This window comes from Artemia sp. Qi Xiang Cuo, chromosome 8, assembly GCF_049724085.1.
Source record: "Artemia sp. Qi Xiang Cuo chromosome 8, ASM4972408v1, whole genome shotgun sequence".
In the NCBI taxonomy this organism is placed as follows: Eukaryota; Metazoa; Arthropoda; class Branchiopoda; order Anostraca; family Artemiidae; genus Artemia; species Artemia sp. Qi Xiang Cuo.
The window spans coordinates 34,903,489-34,930,988 of record NC_142801.1 but is presented as its reverse complement, the minus strand read 5'-3'; the positions used below and the strand labels follow the sequence as shown (position 1 = coordinate 34,930,988).

The following is a 27,500-nucleotide window of genomic DNA, read 5'->3' as shown; positions in this document are numbered from 1 at the left end:
ATTAGGGTAGGAACGTGGCAAATAAAGAAGAAACTTGCAGTACCGGAAATAATAAATGGGGATTAGATTCAGATCGCTTTCTCGAAACAGAGGGTAAAGTCTAGACACAAAAAGTATAGCATGATCACAAAAAGTTGAGTAAAATTTCGTGAGACTGCGCCTATTATAAGACCACGATTAGCAACTATCTTAGCATAACCCATTTTTAATTTATCTTTAATATCAGATACAGTTTTTTGCCGTAGAGCTGAAACTGAATCACATACCGAAATCCCAAGCCACCTGAGACTAGAAACACGGGGAATAACAAAAAGACGGTAATTTAGATCACCCGTACCAAACATCATTGAACGACAAATATTCACATTTGGCAATATTTAGGGATAAACCAATTTTATTCAAGAGAAGAAGGGACATTATTAACACTCTGTGCTAACCCAACTTTCGACCGACTAATAAGTATCAGATCGTCGACGTAACCAAGGTAAGACACGTCCAAAAACCCGGTGGTTGAGGGTATCTTTGAAAGAATACTAAATAAGCAAGCACTGAAAATATATGGGGAAAGCATCCCTCCCTGTCTAACACCACGGCGAACAGGTATATTCCCTAAAATCTGACAATTCTATCTCAATTTTACAAAAGAATTAAGATACAAAAATTTTAAAACCAAAAGAATAGAGGCGTTTGTCCCTAGCTCATATAAAAGTAAAGGGCCTATGAGTGAAAACACTGTCGAACGCTTTGGACAGATCAAGTGCACATATATGCAGAACTTGTCCCTTAACGCTAGCATCTCTTAAAAGAACTGAAAGGGCTCGATGCGCATGCGGGCAGCCAATTTGTGTTCTAAACCCAAACTGATTAGCATCATAGTTAACTAAATCAAAAACGTGAGATAATAAAATATACTAAAATAACTTGCTAATATTACATGCGACAGTTATATTCCTATACGAATCACACTTATTAGGATCTTTACCTCGCTTCAAAATCGAAGTAACCATGCCACCAAGGAAACTATCAGGAACAAAGAAATTACAAAGATACATTTGAAACAAAGGCTGTAAGTAAGATAGCAACTCTTTTGAATGCAGATTCAAACTAAAAGTGAAAATATCATCTATATCAGAGGACTGAGATTTCAGTCGTTTAATCGACACCCTAGTGGCGTCAACAGAATTGGGAATGACATTTTGCTGGGACACTTTAGGGGGTAAACAACGAGACAAAAGAATTGAAAACCGAGCGTGAACAGCATAATTTACTACTGAAAATAAACCCGAATAATGCTGAATCCAGGATCGTTGCGGTATATTGTCAACATGTGAACCATCAAGTCTCGAAGAATTAACAAGACACTTCTATTCATTGGAATTTTCCGGAAATTCGGCACCAGGTTCCCGAACAGATCGTATTCGTCGCTTAAAATCAATTTTAGTTTTCCGTTTTATATCAAAAACATTACTATTAGACGGACTCCCGCAGGCAATCCAAATTCGGAGCCAGAATTTTGCTTGATTTCTTACTTTCTTTAACTCAGAGTCAATATTCCACATAGGTTTACGAGTACGGCAACGAATCATTTCACTAGGAACTGCGACTTCTTCAGCCGTCTTCGTACAGTCTACAATGCCATAATAATACGTGTTTAATTGGGCTCGAGCATTTGATGAAAAAACACTGCAACATAATAGGTTATACGGTACTTTAATGGTATGCAACAGGGAGACTAGAGTAGCCAGATATAAAGGCCAATTCATACGATTCCAATCACGATTTTTAAACCACTTGGAATTATTTACACGAGGAGGGTTAATCACCAAATTTGCAGAAATAGAAATTTGTAACGATAAGGGCAGGTAGTCATAGTCCCTCTCTTCTTCGTCAACCTGAATGCTAGATGTCGATAGATCGGCTGAGCAGACACAATGGTCAAGGCTAGAGCGAGAATCAACATTATGAATCAAACAGTTCGTGGTAACAAACTGTAAGTAAGGAGCAACCCGGCTCAATGGTAACCGAAACTCTAAAAAATCGGAATTTTAATACCAATAGATACATCAAAAGAATCATATTTTAATTCTGATTTCAAATATATAAATTTCATCAAGTTTAATCTTACCCATCAAAAGTTACGTGTCTGAGAAAATTTGGCTGATTTTTGAAAAAAGGGGGAAACACCCCTTAAAAGTTATAGAAACTTAATGAAATTCACACCATCATATTCAGCGTATCAGAGAACCCTACTGTAGAGGTTTCAAGCTCCTATTTACAAAAATTTGGAATTTTGCATTTTTTGCCAGAAGAAAGATCACGGGTGCGTGTTTATTTGTTGTTGTTTTTTTCTTTTCCCCAGGGGTAATCGTATTGACCCAGTGGTCCTAGAATATCGTAAGAGGGCTCATTGGAACGGAAATTAAAAGTTCTAGTGTCCTTTTTAAGTGACCAAAAAAAGGGAGGGCAACTAGGCCCCCTCCCACGCTCATTTTTTCTCAAAGTCACCCAATTAAAATTTTGAGATAGCCATTTTGTTCACCATAGTCGAAAATCTAATAAATATGTCTTTTACGATGACTTAATCCCTCACACTTCCCAGGGGAAGGGCTGCAAGTTATGAACTTTGCCCATTGCTTACATATTGTATTGGTTATTGGGAAGTATACAGACATTTTCAGGAAGAATTTTTTTTCTGGTGGGGGGGGGCTGGAGGAGGAGGTTACTCGGGAGAATCTTTCCGTGGAGGATGTTTCTTTGGGGTAAGGGACATTTCTATGAAGGGGGCGCCGGATTTCCAAGCATTATTTAAAAAACCATCAGAAATTAAATTAAAAAAAACAAGTTTTTTCAACTGAAAGTAACAAGCAACATTAGAACTTAAAATGAACAGAAATTATTACGTATATGAGGAGCGTCTCTCCCAAGTCAATACCTCGCTCTTTACGCTACAGTTTTTTTTTTTAGTGCTTTCAAAAGAGCTATCTATTCTAACTAAAAGGCCTTTGTGATTCCGGGGTTTGTGAATTAAAATTTTTTTTAACTTTTAACGTAAAGAACGGGGTATTGACTAAGGGGAGAATCCCATCATATGCGTAATAACATATACGTAATAAAAAAACAATAAAAAAAACAAGGGATACGGCTCAATAGTAATCGAAACTTTTAAAAACGGAACTTTGATGTCAATAAATGTATCAAAAGAATAGGCTTATAATGCTGACTCTAAATATATGAATTTTATTAAGTTTAGTATTACTCATCAAAGGCTACGAGCCTGAGAAAATTTACCTGATTTTTTAAAGAGGAAGGAAACATCCCCTAAATTTGGAAGAATTTTAATGAAAATCACACCGTCAGATTCAGCGTATCAGAAAAACCTATAACATAGGTTTCATGCTCATATCTGCAAAAATCTGCAACTTCGTATTTTTCGCCAGAAGAAAAATATACGAATATAGAAGTTCGTTACGTAAGTTAATTTGTAAATTACGTCAGAACCAAATTAGAAAAATAAAAGTAAAATTTTTATGCAAATTTTGTTTACTTATTCAATTACGGTGAGCCAAAATAAAAGCTGCATTAACTAAAAAACGATCAGAAATTAAATAAAAAGACAAGTTTTTTAAACTGAAAGTAAGGAGCAACATTAAAACTTAAAACGAACAGAAATTATTCTGTATATGAAGGGAGCTGTCCCCTCCTCAACGCCTCGCTCTTTACGCTAAAGTTTGACTCTGTCTCACAACTTTATTTTTTAAAACAATAAAAAACTTTAGCGTAAAGAGCGAGGCGTTGAGGAGGGGACATAGATTCTAATGAAAGTCAGTAGATTCTCCATCATGTGAGGTCTGCAATGTGGAAGAGGATGTTAGGCATATTTTAATGTATTGTTAAAAGTATAAGACACAGACACTGCCACTGAAAAAAGCTTGCCTAAAGTATTTTGGTGCATTTACACTCAGAATTACCTTAAGACATGCACAGGCACCACAGTGGGCTAGGAAAAAATATGTGGAAGTATTAGGTCGTTTTATTGTACATACTAAGCTACACTTAGTTCTGTAAAATATATTAATAATTGTATTTATTAATATTATTGTACATTATTTTAATATTGTATATGTATATTAATTGTATATTAATGGTATGTGTATGTATGCGTACGTGTATATATTGCAAGCCAAGCTCATCGGTTTTAATTGTCATATCAGCCAGTTGTGTTTGAATTTTAAATATGGAGGCTCAAATGTGACATGATCAGATGGAGTGGTATATAGCTTTGCCATTTATTTAATGGATTTTGCCTTGAGAGTTTTCAACACCCCTCTCTAACCACAGTGACAAAAGCCAGATGGCTATTTAAATTTTCTACCCTTGATTTTGACAGAACGACAGCCAGACGATTGAAATTTGACATGGAACACCTTTCACCCTGAAAAGCTCTGATAAAAAAAGCTTTGATTTTTCCAAATCTTCCGCTGTGAAAATATAATTACACTGTCCCGTTGATATTGGACCCAAAGATGTGGCATGGCCTGGCCAACAGTAAACATTGAAATGAAAAACTGTACTGATCATGGGACCTATAAAAAAAAGTTATGGATGTGTTTATTGAAGCCGAATCTCTTCCAATGGCTGATATGACGTTAAAAAAAACGTTTTGAATGTCTGTTGTATGTTAGTGGAGATGTTAGAGGAGACGTGCACAGTGGGCAGCCTGCCCAGAAGTGCATCAAACAAACAACAAGGTAATTAAATCTCTTTGTCGAAGTCTCTGTACTTATTAAAACAGTAAATCCCAAGGGATTGAACATTCAAGTATTTACTTTATATTCAAGTTGCAAAAATGTCAATATCAAGTAAATAAAACAAGCGGATTATAAATGTCTCTAGGGAAATCACACAGGTTGAACCCTTACTTTATTGAAAGGTTATTACCCAAAACAAGGTGTTTACACAATGAACTCTCGATCAAGACTGAATCTGGGAATCTGGCCCTGGAATCTGGAAAACATCATATCCTGTATCCATCTTGATAATACCGGCATGTTCAGTTTTGAAAACTCTGGCAAGAATTTTTAAGGTTGAGGGGATGGTTACTGTTTTAGCGGCTGACTTCATCGATTTAGTAATTGACCATTCTATTTTTTTATATGGTATGCGCTTACATTTATCTGCACTACCAATTTTCTGAACAAATTCACCCTAAATCCTTGGGTTATGTACGTTAACATCAGCAGGAATGTTCTTTAACACGACAGGGACGGTGGGTGGCTGATGTGATGAGGTTGACCGCCAGACTGTCGAGGCAGGAGCTGCTTCTTGTGCCAGTGCACTTGCTTCTTGCTTTTCCATTAAGAGATTGGACACACTTGTTTGAGCCCGGGGCCACAATTTTACGCGTATCGTTTAGAAATGATGGCACATCCAAGGTCTAAGATAACAAAAAGTGGTGGAGGCTCATCGTGTTGCACTGAGTTTCCGATTACTTCACTTAAATCTGACATGAAAGATGAAGCACGATGTCAGCCTTTTCGCTTTTCAAAATGACCACTTGCAGAGCATTTATGCGCGTTTCGATCGTGTACTTAATTGCATATGTGCCAAAAAACTTTGGAGTGATTTAAACAATTGAACCCCTGTCTTTAGCTATGCACCTATGCAATAAATCAACACCAGACACATAAACTGAGTCCACCATTGAAAACAGCTCTTGGAAGGTACCATAAAAATTAACCAGGACAAGGGAAGTGTCGGGACCAGCTCATCTGCTTGCTGCAATTTGAGGGTAACTAAATACCGGTAGGTACATTCACTTGCGGGATGTTCCCTTTCCTCTTCTGCTTGTTGATTAAGAATCTGTGTGGCTACTACTAACGCACCCTAAGAAAAGAAATTATAGATGACGCTTAAGATAATATAGATGTTGAAATAATATGTAGCGCTGGCAAGTATTCCAAGCCGTGAACAGTATTTGGAGTAGGTTCAATAAAAAAGCATAGCACCTAACAACATTCCTTCAGTATATAGAACAAATTGGTCACGAACCTTATATACAACCTTATAAACTAGCAAAGAAAAATGCTTAGACCAAACGAGACTAGGTACGATACACATTTTATTTATTGTTTATTGTATTCTTGTTTCCTTAGGGACATTGCCCTCCTGGTCTCTTTGCCAGTTTCCATGGGGGTTCACCCATTTCAAAGAATTTACCTTGAATGGTCTTTTAGTTAATTTTTCATATTTCAGAGCCTTTCCTGATATATATATTTGAAGGGATGAATTTTTCTTGAATAATTATCGGTCTCGAAGTATTTTTATACGAATATTAAATGTGAATGTAAAAATGGAGATTGAAGGAGAGAGGAGTAGCCTCCTATGCATTTAAGTGAATTTTGCAATAGGCAGCTTGTAGTAACAAATTCTAAATGAAGAGCTACCCTTGTCAGTTCAAAAAAGTTGCTCATCAATACTATTAGAACATAAAAAATCTGAACAATTTTAGATACAGTAATTACCCCCCCCCCCTCCTCCCCCAAAAAAGGTGCATCTCGGTTTATATTGATAGACCTTATATGTATGAGACCTTAATCCAATTTCTACAAAATGTGAAATTTCTCATTTTCTTATGAATTAGATGAAATACATATTACATGTGACAATTTAAACTTAACCAAAAAAAAAAAATATACCGCGAACGAATAAACGAAACCAAAGCAATTAGAAAAATTAACTGAATAATAAACTCGCTCTATTGATAATTAAACAGATTTGTTCACAATTAACAACTGATGCTTATCATATTTTACCTACCTATCAATACTTTTATTTTTTAATAAAATGGATTTAAACGGAAAAACAGTGATGAAAATAAGTGTCCTTTTAAAAAATTAAGATCAAATTGATTGTCAAAAATAAATTTTATTCCAAGGAATTGCCTGTTTTCCTCCTGGAGACTTGCTTATTATCCGAGTAAAATATAAATGACACTTTATTCTTCGAGATTTTGGCCTAAATCAAGCTAAATGTATCGGGAGCGTAAACTATAAAATAAATTTGTTTACAATTCTTATAAATGTAAAGATAAGAAAATCAATTTGAGGATAAAAAAAGGCAAAAACAAATAAGTGTGCCAAAAACAGAATTTTATGCTGAGGTGCCTGTTTTATGTTTTGTATGTTCAAAGCTACTGGAATACGGACCATGGAACTACTTCTGTTAAAATCAAACGTTATTTTTGGACTAGATGCTTAGTATGTTTTGATTTAGATCTTCTATATTGTAATATTAATCTCACATTTGTAATCATTAACCTTGGAATCCTTAGTACCATAATGGGTCTGTTGGTGTGAAAGAAGGGCCTATTAGAAGAGGCAAGGACCTAAATGCCTTACTTTAGGCTCTTCCACCATACATAGTGAAAATTTTATCATGGCTCTGATTTCATGAATTTTATCTTATTCTATTTTGATTTTGACGTCTAAATGCCCATCTCAGGTTCAAATTTGTAACAACCAAGCTTTGAAGTCCTTAACTAACAGCTTTGGTTGAAATCAAACCGTGTTTGTAGAACTGGTATTTATGGTGTTTTGATTTAAGATAGTCATGCTTTCTTAAATCAAATGATCTACACATGCTGTCAGGTTAAGTTACCCTTTTGGACCATTCCCTGAACAATCCCTGAATATTTTTGAGCTGGAAGAGGTACGACATGTGCAAAATTGGGGTACGGAACTAAAGAATCTACTTAGGCCCTCTGATCATACAGGTTGAAAATCCTTGCATGACAAAGCACATCTTTTAATTGTAGACTCCAATTGTACAGTATCAACCTCAACTTGTTCTTATCAACAAGTTTTTAAACTCATAAAATGTCACTTTTGTCAAAGATCAAACATAATTTGGGAATAAATATTTAACGTCTGTTGATTTTGAACTTGCATAATTCCGGTATTAGCCTCAGATTCTTAATCAGCAAGGTATCTTTTTGATACTAATTTTGCTTGAGATGAACCACCATTTTTATGTAAGCACTTAATGCCTTTTAACTTTGGCCTTCAATATTGCAATATAAGCCTCATTTTTGTAATCAGAAATATCTTTTACATATGACGCTTTTAAACACCAACTTTGATGGGAATCAGATAGCATTTGCAAGACATGTAGGCTACTGCTTAACATCGTTTCATCATAGATTCTTTCTATATTAGAACGTTCGCCTTAAACTTGTCACGAGAACTTGCAGGGAAACCAGGTCTAATACGCACCTTACCATCATACAAAATTAAAAGACACAAATTGTGCACTAGGTATAACATGTCCATCTTTCTACGAAATTGCATTTTTAAAGAAGGGGTTGTATGCATATTTTGGGGCCCTCGCCCATGTAATTGTTTCAGGAGTTCTGTATCTTTTTCAGGTTTAAAGTCTTTTTTTCTATTTCTAGGATCAGATGTAAAAAGTGCCTTCAGAGCTTTACGCCATTTTGAGCCAAAGGGGCCTCTGGTTAACTCTGAATATTATACTGGCTGGCTAGACCTTTGGGGCGAACGACATTCAAAAGCTGATGGAAAGCTGGTTGCTGATTACCTGAATAAAATACTGGCTGCGAATGCTTCAGTTAACCTCTACGTATTTCATGGAGGGACATCTTTTGGGTTTATGTCAGGTAAAATAACATCGATAAAGTAGAAAAGTTGCAGTTACTGTTAGCAAATAGTTTAAATTTCAGCTAAAGCTAGAAACCCGAAAATTTATGCAGAATAGTTTTGGGACCATGAGAATGGATTATCTGTAAATATGAACTAAGACAAATAAATTAAATACAAACTAGAAATATAATGTTATGATACTAAGTGTTCGACGGCCAATGACCCGAATATCCACCAAGGAAAGCGCAGCTACATAAGTGAGGGCTGGAAAGTTTGTGAGGGTCAAATGCCCGAGCTGAGCCAATTCAGCAATTAGACTCGATGCGAGGCTATATTTGCAAATTCCAAAACCCCGAGCCCGTCAACATTGGTATCTGAAGATCTGAGCTGCCAAGCTGGGGAGGAAACAAAAACCCAGAAAAATCCCTCTTTATTTGCTTAAAATGCTGGTGGTTGTAGCTGAAACTACTGATTCCAGTGATTTAATATATTTATTTTTTCGGTAAAAGTTACAACAGTAGGCTTGTCGCAAAATCTTGTCTTAAAATACAGGGTTATTTATGTTTTGAATGGAACATTAAACTTCCCGAGTTCAATATCTGATGTGTTGTAACGATAGTGGAAACAGAAAAACTGCTGGATGTATTTCTGCGAATTATAAACAGCATATGCCACACTATACTTTTCTTTTTTTCTCAATTATAAAAAACAAGCACAGTTTCGATGGTATAAATTAACGAAATGTTTTAAAAAATAAAAAAAAAAGTAAAGAGTGAGTCAATAAGTATTGACTATTGACAATAATTACTGACTATGAGTCAATGAATAAAACCGATAACGCACAAAAATCAGAATAAAATATCAAGTCAAGTTTAAAACGAACAAAAATTACCCAAGATGAAAGTGGGACTGCCGCCTGTTTAAATCCTTTAAAGTCTAGAGGCTGGAGGAGTCATGTGTAGAGGCACAGCCCGCCCTGTTTGCCCTATTCTTGATCTTTTGGAGTGGTGCTAATAGTGTTTTCGGGGCACCAGCATATAGCAGGCATCCTTATTCATCTGTGGGTCTGATACAGGACTTGTAAAGTTGGATAATCAAGATGGATGGAAGAAGGTTTTACAGCGAAGAGTGACTCCCCAGTAGGCGAAGGTCATCAATTCTTTTTACAGTTTCATTTTTGAAAATGAAACTGGGTGTTCATGCGCACCTTTGATCGGGTAATAGGAAGCTTCTTTGTTTTCGATTCATTAAAGTTGATCATCCATGTATCAGACCACTTTTCGATTTTGTAAAGATCCATCTGTACGGATTGAGAGTCTTGTGTTGGGTCTTCGTGTTTTGGGATGGCTGATTGGATCGTGGTATTTTCAGAAAAGTGATGCAGAGGGCTTGCAAGGTTGTCTCCCATATTATTTATGTAAATAAGGGAGATTGTAGGTCCCAAAACGTTGCCCTGCGGAACCCCTGCTTTCACTAAATATTCTCGGGAAATAAACCCATCGAGGACAACCCACAGTGAACGATCTGAAAGAAAGCTCTCAATCCCCCTTAACATACATCCACGAAAAACATATGCATGGAGCTTCTTTAGCAGGCCAAGGGGTACATATTCTATTGAAAGCTTTCGCAATGTCGAATGACAAAAGCCTAATGTCGTACCCCTTGCCAGAATTTCGATCCAATCCTGATGCTGGGCCACTAGGCTGTCTAATGCTGAGCGTTTCCTCCGAAATCTATTTTGGTGATTGCCTAGAAGGTAGTTTGATTCCAGGAATTGTTGAAATGTGTTTTTGGAGACGCTCTCATAGACTTTGCCAACGCAGAAGAGGGGGCTAACAGCCCTATAGGACCCCATCCTCGTTGGATCGCCATCTGGCTTTAGGGAAGGTATAACATGGGCGGATTTACATGTTTGTGGGAAGGTTCTGCAGCGAAAGCATATCTGGAAAAGCAATGACAACGGTCCAGCTAGTTCGGCACTGCAGGATTTGAGGACAATGTTTGGTATGTTGTCAGGAACTGTGTCTTTGATCACATCAAGATGCTGCAAAATGTAAAAGATCTTAGGAGCTGAAAAATTCACACGATTCAGGACAGTACAGGTTCGGTCCGAGAAACTTAGAATTTCTCTACCTTCTTCATCAAGATTCGAGAACTCGGCAAAAGTCTATGCAAGAGCTTCAGCCTTTTCCCGTGGATCTTGTACCATAGTTCCGGTAATCTGTAGAGAAGGAACTGAAGTCCCCTTGGATAACGATAAAGCTTCCTTGACATCTCTCCACGAACTTTTTTCCGAAGCATGCTGAACCTTGGTGGCAGATTTCTCCCTATACCGAACCCGGGACTGCTGAATTGCATGAACTGCAACCTTACGCGTGTTGATGAATGTAATCCTGTCCTCTTCGCTCTTTGAAAGTAGCCATCGCTTGTGTGCCTTTTGCTTTGCTCGAATAGCCTTCCTACACTGGGCATTGAACCAAGGTTTGTCCTTACTGGACACCTTGATCCGCTTTGAAGGGATATATTTTTCAACAGAGTCAACTATGGTCTGCTGATACTTCTCTGCAGCTTTCTCTGGACCTTCAAGGAGAAAGGCTCTCCGCTGCTGAGAACAAAGAGTATTTACAAACCGTCCCAATCACCTCTTTTGTATAACCAGATTCTCCACTCATGCTTTATTGGAGGCGGAATGCGAAGGTTTCCACGTGCGATGATGGCAACGTGGTCACTTGTGAAAGTATGAGCGTCTTCCTAAAAGGAGTCAGGGTGATCTGTAAGGAAGAGGTCAAGACAAGATAATCCGTTTGGGCTGTGATACGTGTCAAAATCGACAAGTTTCTCCTGCCTGTATGAGAGAGATAGATCATACAAGTCTGACCCCTCCTTGTCAGTATTTTTGCAGCGAAGCCACATGCTATGATGGACGTTGAAGTATCCATGGAGGATGATGGCAGACTTAGCGTACTTGCCCTGAATGTATTGAAGGGAGGCTTCAAGGTATCTGGTAATCTGGCAGTTTGGAGGATTATACACGGTACCAACAATCACGGACTTATTTGGGAGGGTCACCCTAACCCAAAGAGCTTCTTCGCCTGCTGAATCTGGTATATTTAGGTACGAATATGGTATATGGTTCTGTAGATAAACAACAACACGTCATCCATATTTAGCACCGCCACTACGTTCAGGATCTTGCCTGAGGAGCGTGTTACCCTGTATGGTAATCTCACTGCTCTGTATGTCATGGTTGAGATTGGCCTCAGTGATATACATGATAGACGGTTTGACCGAGTTCACTAAATGTAGGAACTGGTCGAACTTAGATATGAGACCACGTACATCGCAGTGGGCCACCGTAAACAGGTCCGTTTGTATGGTCGGTGGACGTGCTAAAGGTCATCTACAAAAGGTTTGTTTTATCCGAAGCTTTTTATTATTGTCAATCATAACCATGTAAAAGAAGCTTTGCCAAGTGATTAGGCCGACAAGACCTATACATCCATTTTCATGCATCATTAGACAGGGAACGGTGCCAGAATACACCTCATTACCGCATCTTCAAATAAAGGTGGTACCCCGTAATGCGTTAGGATTCAGCACAAGTGCCTCCCACCAGTTGAATTGATAAATCAATAAATGTTTTGATTTTCTAGGCATATAATAACGAATTGATTTTCTATGCATTTGATAGAAATGTCTATAAAAGGAAGAAAGTATTGAAGAAAATCTACCGTCTACTAGATTAATGAAACTACATTGATTGTTTAACATTTTATGACATGTTAAAGAAAGAAATCCTTGGAGTTTAAACAACTCTTGATTTTTCAGTGTGATAATCATGAGAGAAAGGTGATCAAAATGTAGTCTGTTTTCAGCGAAGCGCAAATGACAGTCTAGTCCTTAGAGGGTTGAAGGAGGTGGTACCCCCATTCTTATTTGTGGTAATTTCTGTTTGTTTAAGGTTGACTTGATTGTTCATTTTAATTTTTGTTCGTTTTTTATCTGATTTATTTATCCGTGTCAGCTATTTTGAAGTATGACTTAGTTGTTCACTTTAATTTCTGTTCCTTTTAGGTTTCATTTATATATTTATTCAGAGTAATCATTGCCCGTTTATTTTCACTTGACCTGAATAAACAAGATGTTTTCTTAGAATTAGATTATTCCATAATTAGCCTGAAGGAAAATTGAAGACTAATTTACAAGGCTCTTAATAGTCCTTCATCGGCCATGATATCGATAACATTTTCTTGATTTTTCAAAGTTCATTTTGAATTTCTTTGTTGAAATGCAAGAGTTGGAATATTTCAGTAGTGTTTGGTTGTGGTTCACCTTGTCACAGTTACATTCTCTTGATTTTTCAAAGTTCATTTTGAATTTCTTTCGTTGAAATGCAAGAGTTGGAATATTTCAATAGTGTTTTATTGTGGTTTACCATGTCACAGTTACATTTGCTCGATTTTTCAAAGTTCATTTTGAATTTCTTTCGTTGAAATGCAAGAGTTGGAATATTTCAGTAGTGTTTGGTTATGGTTTACCTTGTCACAGTTACATTCTCTTGATTTTTCAAAGTTCATTTTGAATTTCTTTCGTTGAAATGCAAGAGTTGGAATATTTCACTAGTGTTTGGTTGTGGTTTACCATGTCACAGTTACATTTTCCTGATTTTTCAAAGTTTATTTTGAATTTCTTTCATTGAAATGCAAGAGTTGGAATATTTCAGTAATGTTTGGATGTGGTTTACCTTGTCACAGTTACATTTTCTTGATTTTTCAAAGTTCATTTTGAATTTCTTTCATTGAAATGCAAGAGTTGGAATATTTCAGTAGTGTTTGGTTGTGGTTTACCTTGTCACAGTTACATTTTCTTGATTTTTCATAATTCATTTTGAATTTCTTTCGTTGAGATGCAAAATTTTGAATAGTTCAGTGGTGTTTGGTTGTAGTTTACCATGTCACAGTTACATCTTCATGATTTTTCAAAGTTAATTTTGAATTTCTTTATATGTAATGAAAGATTTGGAATATTTCAGTGGTGTTTCGTTGTGGTTTACCTTGTCACAGTTACATTTTCTAGATTTTTCAAAGTTCATTTTGAATTTCTTTCGTTGAAATGCAAGAGTTGGAATATTTCACTATTGTTTGGTTGTGGTTTACCTAGTCACAATTACATTTTCTTGATTTTTCAAAGTTCATTTTGAATTTCTTTCGTTGAAATGCACGAATTGTAATATTTCAGTAGTGTTTGGTTGTGGTTTACCTTGTCACAGTTACATTTTCTTGTTTTTTCAATGTTCATTTTGACTTACGATATTTGTATTGCACTAGTTGAAATATTTCAGTAGTGTTTGATTGTGGTTTACCTTGTCACAGTTACATTTTCTTGATTTTTCAAAGTTCATTTTGAATTTCTTTCGTTGAAATGCAAGAGTTGGAATATTTCAGTAGTGTTTGGTTGTGGTTTACCTTGTCACAGTTACATTTTCTTGATTTTTCAAAGTTCATTTTGAATTTCTTTCGTTGAAATGCAAGAGTTGAAATATTTCAGTAGTGTTTGGCTGTGGTTTACCTTGTCACAGTTGCATTTTCTTGATTTTTTAAAGTTCATTTTGATTTTCTTTCGTTGAAATGCAAGAGTTGGAATATTTCAGTAGTGTTTGGTTGTGGCTTACCTTGTCACAGTTACATTTTCTTCATTTTTCAAAGTTCATTTTGAATTTCTTTCGTTGAAATGCAAGAGTTGGAATATTTCAGTTGTGTTTGGTTTACCTTGTCAAAGTTACATTTTCTTGATTTTTAAAAGTTCATTTTGAATTTCTTTCATTGAAATGCAAGAGTTGGAATATTTAAGTAGTTTTTGGTTGTTGTTTACATTGTAACAGTTACATTTTATTGATTTTTCAAATTTGATTTTGAATTTCTTTCGTTGAAATGCAAGAGTTGGAATATTTCAGTTGTGTTTCGTTGTGGTTTACCTTGTCACAGTTACATTTTCATGATTTTTCAAAGTTCATTTTGAATTTCTTTCGTTGAAATTCAGGATTTGGTATATTTCACTAGTGTTTGGTTATGGTTTACAGTGTCACAGTTAAATTTTCTTGATTTTTCAAAGTTCATTTATAAAGACTATCGTATTTTAGCAATATATTTTCATTATATGTAGCTTTTGGATGGGTTTTACCTTGTCACAGTTACATTTTTCTGATTTTTCAAAGTTTATTTTGAATTTTTTTCGTTGAAATGCAAGAGTTGGAATATTTCAGTAGTGTTTGGTTGTGGTTTACCTTGTCACAGTTACATTTTCATGATATTTCAAAGTTTATTTTGAATTTTTTTCGTTGAAATGCAAGAGTTGGAATATTTCAGTAGTGTTTGGTTGTGGTTTACCTTGTCACAGTTACATTTTCTTGATTTTTCAAAGTTCATTTTGAATTTCTGTCGCTGAAATGCAAAAGTTGAAATATTTCAGTAGTGTTTGGTTGTGGTTCACCTTGTCAAAGTTACATTCTCTTGATTTTTCAAAGTTCATTTTTGAATTTCTTTCATTGAAATGCAAGATTTGGAATATTTCAGTAGTGTTTGGTTATGGTTTACCTTGTCACAGTTACATTCTCTTAATTTTTCAAAGTTCATTTTGAATTTCTTTCATTGAAATGTAAGAGTTGGAATATTTCAGTAGTGTTTGGTTATGGTTTACCTTGTCACAGTTACATTTTCTTGATTTTTCAAAGTTCATTTCGAATTTCTTTCGTTGAAATGCAAGAGTTGGAATATTTCAGTAGTGTTTGGTTGTTGTTTACCATGTCACAATTACATTTTCCTGATTTTTCAAAGTTTATTTTGAATTTCTTTCATTGAAATGCAAGAGTTGGAATATTTTAGTAGTGTTTGGTTGTGGTTTACCTTGTCACAGTTACATTTTATTGATTTTTCAAAGTTCATTTTGGATTTCTTTCATTGAAATGCAAGAGTTGGAATATTTCAGTAGCGTTTGATTGTGGTTTACCTTGTCACAGCTACATTTTCTTGATTTTTCAAGGTTCATTTTGAATTTCTTTCGTTGAAATGCAAGAGTTGGAATATTTCAGTAGTGTTTGGTTGTGGTTTACCATGTCACAGTTACATTTTCTTGATTTTTCAAAGTTCATTTTGAATTTATTTCGTTGAAATGAAAGAGTTGGCATATTTCAGTTGTGTTTCGTTGTGGTTTACCTTGTCACAGTCACATTTTCTAGATTTTTCAAAGTTCATTTTGAATTTCTTTCGTTGAAATGCAAGAGTTGGAATATTTCAGTAGTGTTTGGATGTGGTTTACCTTGTCACAGTTACATTTTCTTGATTTTTAAAAGTTCATTTAGAATTTATTTCCTTGAAAAGCATGAGTTGGAATATTTCAGTAGTGTTTGGTTGTGGTTTACCTTGTCACAGTTACATTTTCTTGATTTTTCAAAGTTCATTTTGAATTTCTTTCGTTGAAATGAAAGAGTTGGAATATTTCAGTAGTGTTTGGTTCTGATTTACCTCGTCACAGTTACATTTTCATGATTTTTCAAAGTTCATTTTGAATTTCTATCGTTGAAATGCAAGAGTTGGAATATTTCAGTAGTGTTTGGTTGTGGTTTAACTTGTCACAGTTACATTTTCTTGATTTTTCAAAGTTCATTTTGAATTTCTTTCATTGAAATGCAAGAGTTGGAATATTTCAGTAGTGTTTGGTTGTGGTTTACCTTGTCACACTTACAGTTTCTTTATTTTTCATAGTACATTTTGTATTTCTTTCATTGAAATGCAAGTGTTGGAATATTTCAGTAGTGTTTGGTTGTGGTTTACCTTGTCACAGTTACATTTTCTTGATTTTTCAAATTTCATTTTGAATTTATTTCGTTGAAATGCAATAGTTGGAATATTTCATTTGAGTTTGTTTATGGTTTACCTTGTCACGGTTAAATTTTCTTGATTTTTCAAAGTTCATTTGAATTTCTTTCATTGAAATGCAAGAGTTGGAATATTTCAGTAGTGTTTGGTTATGGTTCACCTTGTCGCAGTTACATTTTCATGATTTTTCAAAGTTCATCTTGAATTTTTTTCGTTGAAGTTCAAGAGATGGAATAGTTCAATAGTGCGTGGTTGTGGTTCACCTTGTCAAAGTTACATTATCGTGATTTTTCAAAGTTCATTTTGAATTTCTTTCGTTGAAATGCAAGAGTTGGAATATTTCAGTAGTGTTCGGTTGTGGTTTACCTTGTCACAATTACATTCTCTTGATTTTTCAAAGTTCATTTTGAATTTCTTTCGTTGAAATGCAAGAGTTGGAATATTTCAGTAGTGTTTGGTTATGGTTTACCTTGTCACAGTTACATTTTCATGATTTTTCAAAGTTCATTTTGAATTTCTTTCGTTGCAATGCAAGAGTTGGAATATTTCAGTAGTGTTTGGTTGTGGTTTACCAAGTCACAGTTACATTTTCATGATTTTTCAAAGTTCATTTTGAATTTCTTTCATTGAAATGCAAGAGTTGTAATATTTCAGTAGTGTTTGGTTGTGGTTTAACTTGTCACAGTTACATTTTCATGATCTTTCAAAGTTCATTTTGAATTTCTTTCATTGAAATACAAGAGTTGGAATATTTCAGTAGTGTTTGATTGTGGTTTACCTTGTCACAGTTACATTTTCTTTATTTTTAAAAGTTCTTTTGACTTTCTTTCGTTGAAATGAAAGAGTTGGAATATTTCAGTAGTGTTTGGTTGTGGTTTACCATGTCACAGGTACATTTTCTTGATTTTTCAAAGTTGATTTTGAATTTATTTCATTGAAATGCAAGAGTTGGCATATTTCAGTTGTGTTTCGTTGTGGTTTACCTTGTCACAGTTACATTTTCTATAATTTTCAAAGTTCATTTTGAATTTCTTTCGTTGAAATGCAAGAGTTGGAATATTTCAGTAGTGTTTGGTTTTTGTTTAACTTGTCACAGTTACATTTTCTTGATTTTTCAAAGTTCATTTTGAATTTCTTTCGTTGAAATGCAAGAGTTGGAATATTTCAGTAGTGTTTGGTTATGGTTTACACCGTCGCAGCTACATTTTCGTGATTTTTCAAAGTTCATTTCGAATTTCTTTCGTTGAAATGCAAGAGTTGGACTATTTCAGTAGTGTTTTGTTGTGGTTTACCTTGTCACAGTGAAATTTTCTTGATTTTTCAAAGTTCATTTTGAATTTATTTCGTTGAAATGCAAGAGTTTGAATATTTCATTAGTGTTTTGTCGTGGTTTACCTTGTCACAGTTACATTTTTTTTATTTTTCAAAGTTCATTTTGTATTTATTTCATTTAAATGAAAGAGTTGGTATATTTCAGTAGTGTTTGATTGTGGTTTAACTTGTCACAGTTACAGTTTTTTTATTTTTCGAAGTTCATTTTGAATTCCTTTTATTGAAATGAAAGAGTTGGAATATTTCAGTAGTGTTTGATTGAGGTTTACCTTGTCACAGATACATTTTTTTGATTTTTCAAAGTTCATTTTGAATTTCTTTACTTGAAATGCAAGAGTTTGAATATTTCAGTATTTTTTGTTTGTTGTTTACCTTGTCACAGTTACATTTTCTTGATTTTTCAAAGTTCATTTTGAATTTCTTTCGTTGAAATGCAAGAGTTTGAATATTTCAGTAGTGTTTGGTTGTGGTTTAAAATATCACACTTACATTGTCTTGATTTTTAAAAGTTCATTATGAATTTCTTTCGTTGAAATGAAAGAGTCGCAATATTTCAGTAGTGTTTTGTTATGGTTTACCATGTCACAGTTACATTTTCTTGATTTTTAAAAGTTCATTTTGAATTTATTTCGTTGAAATGCAAGAGTTGGAATATTTCAGTAGTGTTTGGTTATGGTTTACCTTGTCACAGTTACATTTTCTTGATTTTTCAAAGTTCATTTTGAATTTCTTTCGTCGAAGTGCAAGATTTGGAATATTTCTGTAGTGTTTGGTATTGGTTTAAATTGTCAAATCTTGATTTTATAGATTTTTATTATTACATAATTTCTTTAATTAGTTTAAATTATAGCTTTGTACTATTTCAGTAGTGTTTTGTTTTGTTTTACCTTGTCACAGTTAAATTTTTTTTGATTTTTAAAAATAATTTTTTATTTCTTTAGTTTAAATGAAAGAGTTAGTATTTGTGATTAGTGATTTGTCGTGGTGTAACTTGTCACAGTTACATTTTCTTGATTGTTCAAAGTTCATTTTGAGTTTATTTCGTTGAAATTCAAGAGTTGGAATATTTCAGTTGTGTTTGGTTGTGGGTTACCTTGTCACAGTTACATTTTCTTAATTTTTAAAAGTTCATTTTGAATGTCTTTCGTTGAAATGCAGGAGTTGGAAAATTTCAGTAGTGTTTGGTTGCGGATTACCTTGTCACAGTTACATTTTCTTGATTTTTCAAAGTTAATTTTGAATTTATTTATTTAAATTGAAAAAGTTGGAATATTTCAGTAGTGTTTGGTTGTGGTTTACCTTGTCACAGTTACATTTTCTTGATTTTTCAAAGTTCATTTTGAATTTATTTCGTTGAAATTCAAGAGTTGGAATATTTCAGTAGTGTTTGCCTGTGGTTTACCGTGTCACAGTTACTTTTTCATGATTTTTCAAAGTTCATTTGAACTTCTTTAATTTAAATGCCATTGTTTGACTATTTAAGTAGTTTTTTTTTTTTGTTTTAATTTTAACATGTACATTTTAATTATTTTTAAAAGTTCATTTTGAATTTCTTTCGTTGAAATGCAAGAGTTGGAATATTTCAGTAGTGTTTGGTTGTGGTTTACCTTGTCACAGTTACATTTTCTTGATTTTTCAAAGTTCATTTTGAATTTCTTTCGTTGAAATGCAAGAGTTGGAATATTTCAGTAGTGTTTGGTTATGGTTTACCTTGTCACAGTTACATTTTCTTGATTTTTCAAAGTTCATTTTGAATTTCTTTCGTTGAAATGCAAGAGTTGGAATATTTCAGTAGTGTTTGGTTGTGGTTTACCTTGTCACAGTTACATTTTCTTGATTTTTCAAAGTTCATTTTGAATTTCTTTCGTTGAAATGCAAGAGTTGGAATATTTCAGTAGTGTTTGGTTGTGGTTTACCTTGTCACAGTTACATTTTCTTGATTTTTCAAAGTTCATTTTGAATTTCTTTCGTTGAAATGCAAGTGTTGGAATATTTCAGTAGTGTTTGGGCGTGGTTTACCTTGTCATAGTTACATTTTCTTGATTTTTCAAAGTTCATTTTGAATTTCTTTCGTTGAAATGCAAGAGTTGGAATATTTCAGTAGTGTTTGTTGGTTGTTTACATTGTCACAATTTCATTGTATTTATTTGAAATAGTTTATTGTGTTGGTCTCTCGCTGACTTGCTATTGTTGGAATCTTTCAGTAGTGTTTTGTTGTGGTTTACATTCTCACAGTTACATTTTCATGATTATTCAAAGTTCATTTTGAATTTCGTTCGTTGAAATGCAAGAGTTGGAATATTTCAGTAGTGTTTGGTTGTGGTTTACCTTGTCACAGTTACATTTTCTTGATTTTTCAAAGTTCATTTTGAATTTCTTTCGTTGAAATGCAAGAGTTGGAATATTTCAGTAGTGTTTGGTTATGGTTTACCTTGTCACAGTTACATTTTCTTGATTTTTCAAAGTTCATTTTGAATTTCTTTCGTTGAAATGCAAGAGTTGTAATATTTCAGTAGTGTTTGGTTGTGGTTTACCTTGTCACAGTTACATTTTCTTGTTTTTTCAAAGTTCATTTTGAATTTCTTTCGTTGAAATCTAAGAGTTGGAATATTTCAGTAGTGTTTGGTTGTGATTTACCTTGTCACAGTTACATTTTCTTGTTATTTCAAAGTTCATTTTGAATTTCTTTCGTTGAAATGCAAGAGTTGGAATATTTCAGTAGTGTTTGATAGTGGTTTACCTTGTCACAGTTGCATTTTCTTGATTTTTCAAAGTTCATTCTGAATTTATATCGTTGAAATGCAAGAGTTGGAATATTTCAGTAGTGTTTGGTTGTGGTTTACATTGTCACTGTTACATTTTCTTGATTTTTGAAATTTCATTTTGAATTTCTTTCATTGAAATGAAATAGTTGGAATATTTCAGTAGTGTTTTTTTGTGGTTTACCTTGTCACAGTTAAATTTTTTTGATTTTTCTAAGTTCATTTTGTTTTTCTTTCATTGAGATGCTAGTGTTTTAATATTTCTGTAGTGTTTGATTGTGGTTTACCTTGTCACAGTTACATTTTTTTGATTTTTCGAAGTTAATTTTGAATTTCTTTTATTGAAATGAAAGAGTTGGAATATTTAAGTAGTGTTTGATTGTGGTTTACCTTGTCAAAGCTACATTTTCTTGATTTTTCAAAGTTAATTTTGAATTTCTTTCCTTGAAATGCAAGAGTTGGAATATTGCAGTAGTGTTTGGTTGTGGTTTACCTTGTCACAGTTACATTTTCTTGATTTTTCAAAGTTCATTCTGAATTTCTTTCGTTGAAATGCAAGAGTTGGAATATTTCAGTAGTGTTTGGTTGTGGTTTACCTTGTCACAGTTACATTTTCTTGATTTTTCAAAGTTCATTTTGAATTTCTTTCGTTGAAATGCAAGAGTTGGAATATTTCAGTAGTGTTTGGTTGTGGTTTACCTTGTCACAGTTACATTTTCTTGATTTTTCAAAGTTCATTTTGAATTTCTTTCGTTGAAATGTAAGAGTTGGAATATTTCAGTGGTGTTTGGTTGTGGTTTACCTTGTCACAGTTACATTTTCATGATTTTTAAAAGTTCATTTTGAATTTATTTCGTTTAAATGTAATAGATGTAATATTTAAGTAGTGTTTGGTTGTGTTTTACCTTGTCACAGCTACATTATCTTGATTTGTATAGTTTGTAATTTTTTTTATTAAGATGAAATTAAAGAGTTGGATTATTTCTGTAGTGTTTGTTTGTGTTTTACCTTTTAACTTTTACATTTTCTTTATTTTAAAAAGTTCTTTTTAATTTATTTAGTTGAAATGCAAGAGTTGGAATATTTCAGTAGTGTTTGGTTGTGGTTTACCTTGTCAAAGTTACATTTTTTTGATTGTTCAAAGTTCATTTTGAGTTTAATTCGTTGAAATGCAGGAGTTGTAATATTTCAGAAGTGTTTAGTTGTGGGTTACCTTATCACAGTTACATTTTCTTTATTTTTCAAAGTTCATTTCGAATGTCTTTCGTTGAAATGCAGGAGTTGGAAAATTTCAGTAGTGTTTGGTTGCGGATTACCTTGTCACAGTTACATTTTCTTGATTTTTCAAAGTTCATTTTTAATTTATTTCGTTAAAATGCAAGAGTTGTAATATTTCAGTAGTGTTTGGTTGTGGTTTACCTTGTCACAGTTACATTTTCTTGATTTTTCAAAGTTCATTTTGAATTTCTTTCGTTGAAATGCAAGAGTTGGAATATTTCAGTAGTGTTTGTTTGTGGTTTACCCTGTCACAGTTAAATTTTCTTGATTTTTAAAAGTTCATTTGAATTTATTTCGTTGAAATTCAAGAGTTTGAATATTTCAGTAGTGTTTGAAGGTTAGTTACCTTGTCATAGTTACATTTTATTGATTTTTCAAAGTTCATTTTGAATTTCCTTCATTGAAATGCAAGAGTTGGAATATTTCAGTAGTGTTTGGTTGTGGTTTACCTTGTCACAGTTACATTTTCTTGATTTTTCAAAGTTCATTTTGAATTTCTTTCATTGAAATGCAAGAATTGGAATGTTTCACAAGTGTTTGGTTGTGGTTTACCTTGTCGCAGTTACATTTTATTGATTTTTCAAAGTTCATTTTGAATTTCATTTGTTGAAATGCAAGAGTTGGAATATTTCAGTAGTGTTTGATTGTGGTTTAACTTGGCATGATTAGGTTAGGTTAGGTTAGATTAAGTTAGGTTAGGTTAAGTTAGGTTAGGCTAGGTTAGCCTACGTACGCGCGCGTACGTAGGCTAACCTAGCCTAACTTAACCTAACCTAACTTAATCTAACCTAACCTAACCTAATCATGCCAAGTTAAACCACAATCAAACACTACTGAAATATTCCAACTCTTGCATTTCAACGAATGAAATTCAAAATGAACTTTGAAAAATCAAGAAAATGTAACTGTGACAAGGTAAACCACAACCAAACACTTGTGAAATATTCCAATTCTTGCATTTCAACGAAAGAAATTCAAAATGAACTTTGAAAAATCAAGAAAATGTAACTGTGACAAGGTAAACCACAACCAAACACTACTGAAATATTCCAACTCTTGCATTGCAACTAAAGAAATTCAAAATGAACTTTGAAAAATCATGAAAATGTAACTATGACAAGCTAAACCACATTCAAACACTACTGAAATATTCAAACTCTTGCATTTCAACTAAGTAAATTCAAAATTAAAATTGTAAAATAAAGAAAATTTAACTGTGGCAAGGTAAACCACAACCAAACACTACTGAAATATTCCAACTCTTGCATTTCAACGAAAGAAATTCAAAATAAACTTTGAAAAATAAAGAAAATGTAACTGTGACAAGGTAAACCACAACCAAACACTACAGAAATATTCCAACTCTTGCATTTCAACGAATGAAATTCAAAATGAACTTTGAAAAATCAAGAAAATGTAACTGTGACAAGGTAAACCGCAACCAAACACTACTGAAATTTTCCAACTAATGCATTTCAACGAAAGAAATTCAAAATAAACTTTTAAAATTTAAGAAAATGTAACTGTGTCAAGTTAAACCACAACAAAAAACTAATGAAATAGTAAATATCTTGAATTACAAATTTAGATCTTAATTTTTAAGATTTAACTATATAGATAATGTTTATGTGACAATTTAAACCTCAAAAAGACACTACTGAAATATTCCAACACTTTCATTTCAACGAGATAAATTCTAAATGAACTTTGAAAAATCAAGAAAATGTAACTGTGACAAGGTAAACCACAACCAAACACTACTGAAATAATAAAAATCTTGAATAACAACTAAAGAAATTAAAAATTAAAATATAAAAATAATCATATTTTAACTTTGATAAGTTAAACCACAGCCAAACTCTACTGAAATATTCCAACTGTTACATTTAAACGAAAGAAATTCAAAATGAACTTTTAAAAATCAAGAACATGTAACTATTACAAGGTAAACCAAAACCAAAAGATACATAAATATTCCAAATCTTGCATTTCTAGGAAAGAAATTCAAAATAAACTTTGAAAAATCAAGAAACTGTATCTGTTACAATTTAAAACAATAACCAACACTCCAGAAAATTAAAAACAAGTTATATAAATAGAAAGAAATTCAAAAAGAAAATTGATCATTAAAGACATTGTACCTGTGAGTATGTAAACACAAACAAAACACTCCTGAAATATTCAAACTCTTGCATTTCAACGAAAGAAATTCAAAATGAATTTGAAAAATCAAGAAAATGTAGCTGTGACAAGGTGAACCACAAACAAACACTACTGAAATATTCCAACTCTTGCATTTCAACGAAAGAAATTCAAAATGAACTTTGAAAAATCAAGAAAATGTAACTGTGACAAGGTAAACCACAACCAAACACAACTGAAATATTCCAACACTTGCATTTCAATGAAAGAAATTCAAAATGTACTTTGAAAAATCAAGAAAATGTAACTGTGACAATGTAAACCACAACCAAACACTACTGAAATATTTCAACTCTTGCATTTCAATGAAAGAAATTCAAAATGAACTTTGAAAAATCAAGAAAATGTAACTGTGACAAGGTAAACCACAACCAAATACTACTGAAATATTCCAACTCTTGCATTTCAACGATAGAAATTCAAAATGAAATTTGAAAATTCATGAAAATGTAACTGTGACGAGGTAAATCAGAACCAAACAATACTGAAATATTCCAACTCTTGCATTTCAACGAAAGAAATTCAAAATGAACTTTGAAAAATCAAGAAAATTTAACTGTGACAAGGTAAACCACAACCAAACACTACTGAAATATTCCAACTCTTGCTTTTCAAGGAAAGAAATTCTAAATGAACTTTGAAAAATCAAGAAAATGTAACTGTGACTAGGTAAACCACAACCAAACACTACTGAAATATTCCAACTCTTGCATTTCAACGAAAGAAATTCAAAATAAACTTTGAAAAATCTAGAAAATGTAACTGTGACAAGGTAAACCACAACGAAACACAACTGAAATATTCCAACTCTTGCATTCAACGAAAAAAATTCAATATTAACTTTGAAAAATCAAGAAAATCTAACTGTGACATGGTAAACCACGACCAAACACCACTGAAATATTCCAAATCTTGCATCTCAACGAAAGAAATTCAAAATGAACTTTGAAAAATCAAGAAAATGTAACTGTAACAAGGTAAACCACAACCAAACACTACTGAAATATTCCAACTCTTGCATTTCAATGAAAGAAATTCAAAATGAACTTTGAAAAATCAAGAAAATGTAACTGTGACAAGGTAAACCACAACCAAACACTATTGAAATATTCCAACTCTTGCATTTCAATGAAAGAAATTCAAAATGAACTTTGAAAAATCAGGAAAATGTAACTGTGACATGGTAAACCACAACCAAACGCTACTGAAATATTCCAACTCTTGCTTTTCAACGAAAGAAATTCAAAATGAACTTTGAAAAATCAAGAAAATGTAACTGTGACAAGGTAAACCATAACCAAACACTACTGAAATATTCCAACTCTTGCATTTCAACGAAAGCAATTCAAAATGAACTTTGAAAAATCAAGAGAATGTAACTGTGACAAGGTAAACCACAACCAAACACTACTGAAATATTCCAACTCTTGCATTTCAACGAAAGAAGTTCAAAATGAACTTTGAAAAATTAAGAGAATGTAACTGTGATAAGGTGAACCACAACCAAACACTACTGAAATATTCCAACTCTTGCATTTCAACAAAGAAATTCAAAATGAACTTTGAAAAATCAAGAAAATGTAACTGTGACAAGGTAAACCATAACCAAACACTACTGAAATATTCCAACTCTTGCATTTCAATGAAAGAAATTCAAAATGAACTTTGAAAAATCAAGAAAATGTAACTGTGACAAGGTAAACCACAACCAAACACTACTGAAATATTCCAACTCTTGCATTTCAACGAAAAAAATTTAAAATAAACTTTGAAAAATCAAGAAAATGTAACTGTGACAAGGTAAACCACAACAAAACACTACTGAAATATTCCAACTCTTGCATTTCAACGAAAGAAATTCAAAATGAACTTTGAAAATCAGGAGAATGTAACTGTGACAAGGTAAAGCACGACCAAACACTACTGAAATTTTCAAACTCTTGCATTTCAACGAAAGAAATTCAAAATGAACTTTGAAAAATCAAGAAAATGTAACTGTGACAAGGTAAACCACGACCAAACACTACTGAAATATTCCAACTCTTGCATTTCAACGAAAGAAATTCAAAATGAACTTTGAAAAATCAGGAAAATGTAACTGTGACAAGGTAAACTACAATGACACACTACTGAAATATTCCAACTCTTTCATTTCAACGAAAGAAATTCAAAAAGTACATTTAAAAATCAAGAAAATTTAACTGTGACAAGTTAAACCACAACCAAACACAACTGAAATATTCAAACTCTTGAATATCAAAGAAAGAAATTCAAAATGAACTTTGAAAAATCAAGAAAATGTAACTGTGACAAGGTAAACCAAACACAACAGAAAAATTCCAACTCTTGCATTTCAACGAAATAAATTCAAAATTAACTTTTATATATAAATATTCTTAATTTGTGAAAAGGTAAACCACAACCAACCACTACAGAAATTTTCATAATGTTGAATTTATTAGAAATAAATAAAAAATTAACTTTGAAAAAACAAGAATATGTAACTGTGACAAGGTAAACCACAACCAAACACTACTGAAATATTCCAACTCTTGCATTTCAAAGAAATAACTTCATATTTAACTTTTAAAAATCAATAAAATGTAACTGTGACAAGGTAAACCACAACCAAACACTACTGAAATATTCCAACTCTTGCATTTCAACGAAAGAAATTCAAAATGAACTTTGAAAAATCAAGAAAATGTAACTTTGACAATGTAAACCACAATCAAACACTACTGAAATATTTCAACTCTTGCATTTCAACGAAAGAAATTCAAAATAAACTTTGAAAAATCAAGAAAATGAAACTGTGATACGGTAAACCACAACCAAACACTACTGAAATACTCCAACTCTTGCATTAAAGCGAAAGAAATTCAAAATGGAATTTGAAAAATCAAGAAAATGTAACTGTGAGAAGGTAAACCACAACCAAAAACTACTGAAATATTGCAACTATTAAATTTCAACTAAAGAAATTCATAATGAACTTTGAAAAATCTAGAAAATGTGACTGTGACAAGGTAAACCACAACGAAACACAACTGAAATATGCCAACTCTTGCATTTCAACGAAAGAAATTCAAAAAAAACTTTTAAAAATCAAGAAAATGTAACTGTGACATGGTAATCCACACCAACACACTACTTAACGAGACCAACACTTGCTTTAGAACTAATTATCAACCAAAAGGACACTAAAAAATCGATAACAACTAAGAGTGACAAGGTCTACCACAGCCAAACACCACTTAAATATTGCAACTCTTACATTTCAATGAAAGAAATTCAGAATGAACTTTGAAAAATCAAGAAAATGTAACTGTGACAAGGTAAACCACAACCAAACACTACTGAAATATTCCAACTCTTGCATTTCAATGAAAGAAAAG

The 27,500-nt window shown here is 32.9% G+C and overlaps 2 protein-coding genes across 2 annotated transcripts in view; both read left to right on the top strand.

The window, feature by feature from the left end:
* The window catches only part of LOC148949353 (beta-galactosidase-like), a 226,419-nt gene extending 216,622 nt beyond the window's left edge, over positions 1–9,797 (top strand). The window contains exons 8-9 of the mRNA XM_089092683.1: positions 8,450–8,671; positions 9,730–9,797. Of these exons, the coding sequence (XP_088948809.1) occupies positions 8,450–8,671; positions 9,730–9,797 (290 nt within the window). The remainder of the gene's footprint in view (positions 1–8,449; positions 8,672–9,729) is intronic.
* Positions 9,798–11,925: 2,128 nt separating this feature from the next.
* LOC148949352 (ephexin-1-like) overlaps positions 11,926–27,500 on the top strand; it is a 26,663-nt gene continuing 11,088 nt past the window's right edge. Inside the window, exon 1 of the mRNA XM_089092682.1 lies at positions 11,926–12,063. Coding sequence (XP_088948808.1) covers positions 11,926–12,063 — 138 coding nt within the window. The remainder of the gene's footprint in view (positions 12,064–27,500) is intronic.